Consider the following 10162-nt stretch of genomic DNA (forward strand, 5'->3'; position numbering starts at 1 on the left):
ATCCGATGTCCACCAGTGTCTCAGCCATGCCCACTCCTTCACTGATCATGTCCACTTTCAAAATACCAAGATGGCTGAAGGATATGACTATGGCTCATGGTGCTTATGTGAAATACAGATTGTTATGTTATAAAACACCTTTCTGAACGATATAATATTTTGTATTTTGGTTGCATGAGAGTGACCTGAACGAAATAAGTTTAAGACAATAAGACAAAAACATTTTGCTAATAAAAGTGCAAATACATATTAATCACACACTAAATAGCATAAATAATAAATATAACATTTGAAATGATAACAAAAATACTTTTATATAGCACACTATAATATACTCTCATAGTGCACTTTTTAACAACTTCTAAGTGTTGGAGAAAAACACAGAGCAAGTGAAAACGTGTTTTCAGTCAAGCACAGAGATTCAGTAAAGATTTTGTGTCTGTTTTTTATTTGTATTTTCATTTTGCAGATTATTCCTACTTAAATCGTAACATTTTTACATATGATAAAATACATGTACATTCTTTGTAATTTACAGTTCAGAAATCAGCAAGCATTGACGTGTTGCCTAAGCAGGCCCGACTTTGGAAACTTCAGTCACCGATTGTGTTGTTGAGCTCTCCTCCTCACCTCCTCCCATCCCCATCATCGCTAACATACATGTACGGAACTGCAAGGGAAAAACATATTTGTAGATTAAATCTCCTGTGCAAAGTTATAAAGTATCATAGCTTTTATGCATAAAAAACACCTCAATTATTTATAGCTTTAGGACCACAGCTAAGATATGGTACAGCCTATATAAAGTTAAGAAAATAGGTTGGTTAGTAGACTTTTGCACCAAAAACATCTTCAAAGCACGAACATCTTGCCCAAGGACACGTGTATGGACTGGAGTCGCCAGGGATCCAACCACTGACTTGTTGCTCTACCTTCTAACAGAGTCACAGCAAGGGAACTGAGCCATTGACCCTTAGATTACCCCTACCTACAACCCCTTTTATTTACATTCCTTCTAAATGGGACAAACAATTAACCAAACATGTTGTTTAAGTTGGATATAAAAGAGTCACAGTAGTGAGATACACACAAATAAAGTAGAGCATCGATTCAAAGCTCCTGCACATCAGATAACTTTAAAACATGTTGTTTGGTGTATTAAAAACCAGGAGAAGACAACCCATTTGCTTCTAAATAAGTTAGTACTTACTCGGCACAGCATGTAACTGACCTGTTTATTAAAGACCACATAGATAACAGGGTTGTAGACTGCTGAAGCCTTTGAGAAACAGGACGGTATAGTCGCCAATCTCAGATCGAATGACTGCCCACGGTTGTTCACAACCCAAAGAGCAAAGGAGGCATATGGCAACCAGCACACCAAGAAGCCGAGCACCATGATCACCACCTCCTGGTCACTTCCCTCTCTGCCTTCTGGGTGGAGGCAGACTCAGCTTGGGCCTTGGCTGCCTGTTAATGTGGGATTGATCAGGGTCATGTTGGAAAGGTTATTTTGAAAAAAAAATCACAAGTCATGTGAATAAATAGAAGAGTTTACGTTGTACTTTGATCTTGCATATATTAATAATACTAAGCGTGTCAGTTTGAATGGTAAGTAGATCTGGCCTGTTAGATTTAGGCTTTAATAGGATATAAGACAGCATTTATTTAAGTATACATGCTTCTCAGTCATCAAGAGAATAATTTCAGTAGACCAAAACCATCTCATTTTGTCTCACCATTTTCAGTGTGATGAGCAGCTGGGAGTAGCAGAAGATAATCGTGGTCAAAGGAACAGCAAAGCAGAAGCAGAACAGGAACATCACATAGGACTCATTGTTGTATTTGTTGTTTGTGGTGTACCAGTCTGGCCCACAGGAGCACTGTAGGCCTTCTGGAATATACCTGCAAGGAAAAGTAGAAGCACGTTGATTGTACAGTTCTACTTAAATGCATTGTGTTGCCAGCTGATTTTCTGAAGTATGTTGTGTCTGTTGCTTACCTGCTCCATCCGAACAGTGGAGGAGCTGAGGCAATCATTGCAAAAAACCAAGTGAATGCACAGCAGGCTATAGCGTGGTCGGGCTTGAAAACAAAGTTACCGAGCGGCTTGCAAATCACAAGCCATCGCTCGAAAGCTATCACAGCAAGGGACCACAGGCTTACCATACCTGCAATGACAGGAAAACCCTTTAACTCCCTCTAGAAATCAGCATAAATAAGTCTGCAGCCAATGACTTACCACCGAGTGTTGCCATGAAACCTTCGATCTTGCATGCTAGCGCACCAAAGATGAAATATTTGAATGAAAAACTGCAGCAGGCAGTGAAGGAGCCCACAGTGGACACAAGAAGGTTTGCTGCTGCCAAGTTCAACAGGATGTAGTTGAGGTGGGATCGAAGTTTCTTGTATTGGATGGTGCATGCAATGGTAAGGGCGTTGATAAAAGTGCCAAAAATAAATATGAATAACATGAAAACTGCCATGGCGTAAAAGGTGGCAGTATCCCCCAAGTGGTCCTGTGGAACCAGAAAAGGGCTAAGTGACGTGATGTTGTTTGTGTCCAGGCTGACAGGTATCCAGAAGTCTTCTGGCAGCTCCATATCACGTTTACCCCTCATTTTGCTTATTTCGAACAACGTTCTCCTGCTGATGTTACGGCTCAAATTAGGTATCGCGCACGCTCTGCCAAATAATAAATTTAAGGAGCAGACATGAACGCTGTGCGGTTAGGAATTCTACCGTCTCTTGTCTTTATTGGCTGTGTGCGTCGTATTGACGTTTATAAAGGGTTTCATGACACTGATCGCTATAAAGTGGTTAATTGATTATTTAATTGACTAAGTAATTAATTGACAAATTTAATTGCCTTCATAGCTTTTCATTTTATTAACTGGTGTTAATGCTTCTGTGGTTTCCAGTTCTGTGTTGCGTGCTGTGATGCTAAATTCCGAGATTTGGTTACTTGACAGATATCTGAATTAACAAGTATTTGAATCTGGGAACAAACACAAGCATATTTGGACTTCCAAAAATCTGTGCAAACCTAGATATGTTTTTGGCATCCAAACTTGGTTAAAGAGGTTAATCCCTCTTTCCTAAGGAAGTTCCCTGCCGGTCTTCACCTGCTAATCTGGTTTCCAATCACATTATATTTGATAATCTCTTGTTAAGTGGATTACACCCTATTTTGCATGGGGATTTAACTCAAGCTTTGTGTTACCTTCTTGGCATTTTGCTGCCTTTACTGAGCTTAAGGGAGCGTCTTTGTAGTACTAGCATGCAAGATTGAAGGTTTTATGGTAACACTCTCAGGTACGATTTAAGCTGGCGGGTTAATCGCAGAATTTGCTCATTGTTGTCCCAACGATCCGATACAGAGGAGGATGTGCATAAGCTTACTTAAGAGGAAGAAAGTTAGTGGAGGAAAATAGAATTATTAAACTAGCTTGCTCAACACTTTCTTATTTCTAACTTTATTTCATTTTAATGGGCAAAAAAGTTATAGACTATTTCATACAGGAAAAACAAAATTGCATAACCTCAGCAATTTGGTGTGGATGTGAATATTAACAAAATACAGCTATGATATGCACAGCCAGTCAGCAGCAGTTTATAAAAAATGACATGCATTTCCACTCGAAGCAGGTCCAACTTATGTTGAGGAGTCTTCATCCTTATTTCTGCTCATCCTCAGCATCTTTATTCAGTTTTTTTTAACATTGAAAAAAAGATGTTGATAAAAATTTCTGTTTCTATAGTTTATTTATATAAGCTGCTGTTTCCTGATGCATTGCAGCTGCTTTAATAAGACATTGTAATTTAAACCTGTTTGTTAGTTTATATTATTTTTGGGATCTTTTAATTATGGAAAGGAACACTAGGGACTTCTACAGACTGCAAGTTTCCAGAATGTGGAGACACGTGATGTCCATGCTGTTCTTTTGTGTTTGCCAAAAATTGGCAGGAGATCCTAAAGATCTGTTTATCAAGGACAACACAGACAACTAGGTTAAAGACTGCAGGGGATCTTGGAAAAGACAGACACTATAGAAGCAAATCTCAAATCAAAAGACTTATGGTGGTTGTTCACAAGTACAAAAGCAAAGCTGGGATGTATCATTTCAGGGTGGATGCAGATCCAGCTTGGGTCTTTGCTGCCTGTCAAGTAAGAAAACAAGATGACTTACATGGCTTCTGCATGTTCAGCAAGTCACCCATCTGCTTGTTTCATTACAGAAAAATGACCTTTGCATAGTATGTACCTGAGTTTGAGAGGTGGCCCTAAGGGACTAGAAAGACACTGAAGTGTGTGATTTTGTCCACATCCACAGGAATAGGGCAGTTTTTGTGTGATGTTTAGTGCAGCATCTATTGTAGGTGTGCTGGAGTAAAGCAGCAGAGGGAGTCTGAATACATTTACAGGCCTGTCAAACATTTAAATACTTAATTAATTCAATGATTAAACAATTATTTATTCATTAAGTAAGCGACAGCATTAAGAGGGTTGTGGGTTTGAAACTGCATGGGGCCTTCCTCTGTGGAATTGTTCTTACTGTGCATGTGAGGCTTTTCTCAGGAAGTTCACCCCATATAACAAAAACCTATATGACAAGTTAATTAGTAGGTCTTAATTGGAATTTTATGTAACTTTGATCTTGTCACTCTCTGAAGTTGGCAGTCACCCTGTCCAGGCTGTACTCTGCCTCTCACAGTATCAGCTGACTTGACCCCTATGACTGTAACTGGATGTATTGATGGATTTATCCAGAAAAGGAAAAAGCAACTCCTCCAGGAATATCACCAGAAGCAAGAAATATAAAAATGAAAAATTAGAAGCCAATATATGTTTTTAGGGTATGCTCAACATAATGAGCATGAAGTTATGCCTATCTACTGACAAACATGTTTCCACAGATAAGCAAACACGTTAGCGTGTACCAATGCACAAGATGGTTCAATTAGCTCCACTATAGAGTTGAAGGACACTGTTTTGGGATCTGCTAATCCAGGTACCAACGCTATTACGACAGCAAATCACATTCAGTCTGATCTTGATTAACCTGCTTGCTGTTAGTATTAGGATGGATGATCTTGACCTTCATTATCGTATCAGGCTCAAGAAAGGATTATCCGATGTAGAGGATGGATCTCTGCAGACGGCAGAGTATGGGCATTTTTTTCCACTTCAGAACAAAATACAGCAGGACAGACATAATGTTGATAGTCTCTTCATGACAAGTAGGTGAAGAAAGTGGGGAATATTGTCTTTGTGAGTTCTACTGTGGAAATGCACACTCACTGTAAAAAAACAACAACAACAAAGAAACTGTTTAATTTAACAGTGTTTTCCTATTAATTCTCCAGGAATTTAAATGTATTAAATATCAACAAAATTACAAATATAGACTGTGGACTTACAGGTCAAACCTGTAACTGTGAATGACAATTTTTTTTCCACATAGAAACACTATAAAAGAAAGACTATTCACAAATTCAGCTCGATTTCAGAAATATATAATGTTTTAATACTGTAAATACTGTACATATAGGACATTTGATGCAATGAGTGCAAATTAATAGCAAAGGAAGTTAAAGTATAGGTTCTGAAATTTTGCATACATTTGTTTATTATTTAGCAGATATCTTGTGTAATTATAAAGCTTTTACAGTAAAATAATGCTTTAGCTGTTAAAGCTGTACAGTTCCTAAACAGTAACAAGTAAACCCGCAATCTCATTATTGTAAAAGGACATTTGGGCCAACCTTAAATCAGACAACTAATGCCAGAGTTTCACAAAGACTTGACCCAGACTGCTTTCTTTATTTGACAGATGTTGTTGTGAATGTGAATGACACATACAGTACAAGTACATATGAGAATTCTAAGGACTGTCTGCTGTACATGTGTTTATTATAAAGTAGTATATGTATATTTTTTTTAAATAAAATTTATCAAAAATAGGTCATAAACACATTTAGTGTACATGTTGGTGGTTAGCACCCTGCCATCATCTCTGCGCATCCTCCACCTGTGCCTTCAACACAAACACCTCTTATGCCCACCCAGCTCAGCCTGCTCTGGCCTGTGACGGTTCAGTTTTGGACCTTAAATAATAAAAGCATTGAGAACATTAAAAAAAAAGTATCCTACTTTGCTCCCTAGACTGCTGTCATTTCCTTATGAGTCATTTTATTTGGGGCAATGCCATTGTAATGAGCTTCTGCCAGCATTAAAGAAATAATATCAGTCTCCACCAGGTGGCATGCCATCCAGCTTCAGACTACCATACAAACCCACCAATCCATCCTCTCGAAATTTAGCGTATGAGAGGTCCAGAATTATTTACCGTAGATGTCTTCTACCCCTAGATTCTTTACTTGGGACAATAACATGAAGTGAGGTAAATGGTTGTCTGTCTCTCTGTGTTTGCCCTGCAACACATTAGTGATCTGTCCAGAGGGTATCCTACCTTTTGCTCAGTGTGAGCTGGATAGGCTTTAGCCCCTGCAACCTTAAATTCAAACCAAAGAAGATGGATGGACTATGGGTGGGTGGATGATGGATGGATATTATTGGCAGGTGATAGACGTACATTTAGGCAGTTACCATTCCAAACAGAAGGCACAAAAGTAGCTTGTTAAGAAATAGAATGGATAATTCCTTTGTCCAGACTCTTTCATCTGCAACAAGGTAAACCTAAAAGATGTGTTTTGACTCAAAAGTGATCCTCAGTCCATTGCATTCCAGTCTGAGATTAACTGATTTTGTATTTTCCCATAAATAATAATAATAATAATAATAAATCTCACCACCTACTGATGCAGAAAAGGTGCAAATGGTGCATACAAACTCACCAGACTGCAAGAAATGTAGTGGCTGTAATAAAAGTAACTGGGTTTATTCCACCCCAATACCTAAATGAAACCAGCGCCCATGTTTGCATTTTCTTTGTCACTGTTGTAATTTTCCATCAGGTTAACATGGCTTTGTGTGTGATTAAGAAAGCTAACATCCATTTAGAACAGAGGGTAAATGTAAGACCATCAAGGACGTGACACTGTTCTTGTCACTGTGTTACTGTACACTGGTGTGACCCTCCGTGCAAGTCCCTAAAATGAAGCATTTGGTAGAAAAAAAAGAAAACATTTAGGAACATGTTCTGAAGATGCTCAGTGAAGATCTGTGGACGATCCCAGGATGTGTGAACAAAAAACTAAATGATGTGCAATCTGGTGCATGATGTTTTCTTTTTAAACAACAAAATGCATAGAACTCCTACTTTACAACCTTGCTCATCATTCGTGACAACTCTGTGCTGTGACAAATCAACCCTTTACAAGATTATTTACCTTTAGAACTCCTGAATATAAGTTTATAAAGCCAAACAACCTCACAGATGTGGGTAAATATGAATATGAATGAGTCAGACAGCCTGCTGTAGTGGTGGGAGGAAAAAAAATCCCTTCTCAAAATCCCGCTGTTATAATCCTTGATCCATGTCACTTGATTGACATCATGATCTCTTTAGGGTTTGAAAGCTCAGCTCTCCTGCCATTATCTAAGACTCTTAATGAGTGTAAACAATTACTGGCATCTGAGCACCACTGACCTTGCCCAGTCTGCTGTACTCATCCAGGTGAGCACATGTATGAGAAACATGGACAGTATGTCAGCATGTACTACAAAAAATATATATGTGCTGTGTTTTCATGACCCAATCTGGTTAAAATCTAAACATGACAATAATAATGATAATAAAATAACAGTGACACTGATCAAGATTTTTCACAGTACAGCATCTATAGACATCACTCAGTAAGACGTGAACAAGAGTATTTTTCCAAGCGTTCCATGATCTCTGCTATTTCCTTTGTTTTCATTCTTTAGGCAGAGGTCGTGCTTGGCTTTCTAGGAAGCTTTCATCCTTTTATCTCATCATTATCGTCATGACGGCCCTAACGAGTTTCCAATCTGTCTGTTGAGACTTCCGAGACATAATCCCTTTTCTGCAGCACGCATGAAATGTCCACTGAAATGGCTTTACCATTGTAGTTTCTTTCTTTCTAGTTCTTTCTAAATAGAAACAATCTTGACCAAACACAATATGAGGAATAGTTATTCTTTAGTTTTTCTGCGTCAATGGCAATTTTCTTCATTTTAGGTTTGATCAGAAAAACAAAGAGACCTATTTGAGTGTGCAGCTGTAGTTGGACCTTATAGCCTATTTGATGGTCATTTCCAGCGTGGTGCAAAAGTTGTGAATCATCCTTCATTTCTTTATATTCTGATGGGCTTGAAAGTCAATGGTATGACTTTATTTATTCTTCAAAACACTGTGAACTTTCCTAGGCAGGTTTTCTTGTGATTTCTTTAAGAAGTCTTCAGGAATAGTTCTCCAGGCTTCTTAAAGGACATTCAAAGCTTTTCTTTGGATGTTGGCGTCCTTTTGTTCTGTTCAATAATGTTGAGCTCCACACTCGGGGGAGGCCAATCCATGACTCGTGGTGCTTCACTGTGTTTTTTCTATCCAGGTATGGTTTTGCTAGGCTGGCAGTGCGTTTGGGATCATCATTCTGAAAAATGAAGCCGTTGCAAATCAAATTCTTTCCAGAGGGTATTGCATAATGGATCAAAATCTGATGGAACATTTCTTTGTTCATAATTAGATCAGTCTTGACAAATCCCCAACACCACTGGCTGAAATACAGCCCCAAACTGTGATAGAGCTTTTTTCGTTATGTGTAGACACAACATTGTTTAGTTTTTTGAGTTAGGTGCAATTTGTATGCTTGAATAATTGATAGGTTCGTGTTAAGCGAGTTAACAAACAATCAACTGGCTCTTTGGAAATAAAATACAAGTAAATGGAGGCTGGCTCAAGACAGTCATGTATATATAAGTGGCTTGGTTTTTAATTTGTTTGTTGTTCCTTTCTTTTTAAAAAATGTTCTTTATATGATAGCAGTGAGTTAAACGCGTATATAAATCACAAGCACGCTAACCTCCGTCTTTCTGCCTGTTACAAATAAACATGTACACAGTTTGTATGTGTATATGTTTATCTGTACATGTACATGTGTACAGTTTTGTTTAATGTTGTACACAGACAGACAAAAGCACTGAAAAGTCACCTCACCTCATCTTGATGGAGGAAGAAAATCAGTAGTGTAAGTCTGCCATCTAATGGACTAACATAGTGCTGCAACAAAGGGCAGCAACTTTTCATATCATGAAATATGTTTGTTTTTTTTTAGTCTGGCAATAATAATTTTAAAAAATATTTGCGCAGACTTTTTGAAGAAGAAGAAAAAGAAGAAGAAGTCCTGGCCTACTGCTGAGGATAGCTTTGCAGTCCATCAGAACATGCAATGACTGTTTAAGCCACATTAACTTATCATCTTCGCAGCAACAAATTCAACCTGCAAAAAGTCAGAATTATGCTAATACTCTCTCACCTTTTTCTCTTGCTGGTTACCCGGATATCTGGCACTAGTCTGCCAAACTAAAATGCTTGAACCACACTTATTTCTTTCTATTTTGCTTCCAAGTAGCCAGACTTTCTACACCTGGCAGTGACTTTTTTGTCACACTGCCAGGACAGTAAAAGCACACCTGGATAGATAAACACAGAATACAACACTATCAGTTATTGAAGCAGTGTGTGATCATTAAAAGAGAAGGAAAGGGCAGCCATGGTCCAAAAAAGGAGCTTTGAATGTTCTTCAAGTAGCCTGAAAGTACTATTCCTGAAGGCTACGTAATGAAATGACACGAAAGCTTGCCTAAGAGAGTTAAGGCTGTGTTAAATAATAAAGCTTGTCATGTGAAATATTGACTTTTAAGCTTTGTAGAATTGAAAAAAACTTTTTTTGCCTTAAAAAAAAAGTATTTCCAAAAATACATCTTTCTGTATGGATTTACCATTTTCTTAACAAGATATAAATAAATGAATAGTATCTCAAGACTTTGACAAAGTACTGTGTATATATGTTATGTTTTAAATCTGAGTTGCTCTAAATATGATGTGATCTGTTTTGCAGTATTGGTCATAATGTACAATCATTTCTTTATTTGTTGTCTCGGTCATAGACCGAAATACTTTTTAACTATATGTTTTATTTCGCTACCTGGAGCGTACATTTTACACTTTAGAGCATT

The 10162-nt window shown here is 37.9% G+C and overlaps 1 protein-coding gene across 1 annotated transcript; it reads right to left on the reverse strand.

The window, feature by feature from the left end:
• Positions 1 to 541: 541 nt before the first annotated feature.
• Positions 542 to 2624, reverse strand: opn1sw2 (opsin 1 (cone pigments), short-wave-sensitive 2). Its single transcript, XM_035904998.2, is given in 6 exon segments — positions 542 to 670; positions 1232 to 1410; positions 1413 to 1470; positions 1740 to 1905; positions 2003 to 2171; positions 2243 to 2624. Coding segments are annotated over 6 exon segments (1053 nt in total). The 5' UTR covers positions 2622 to 2624; the 3' UTR covers positions 542 to 568.
• Between the last annotated feature and the right edge of the window lie 7538 nt (positions 2625 to 10162).

Source organism: Neolamprologus brichardi, chromosome 5 (assembly GCF_056152115.1).
Source record: "Neolamprologus brichardi isolate AB-2024 chromosome 5, ASM5615211v1, whole genome shotgun sequence".
NCBI lineage: Eukaryota > Metazoa > Chordata > Actinopteri > Cichliformes > Cichlidae > Neolamprologus > Neolamprologus brichardi.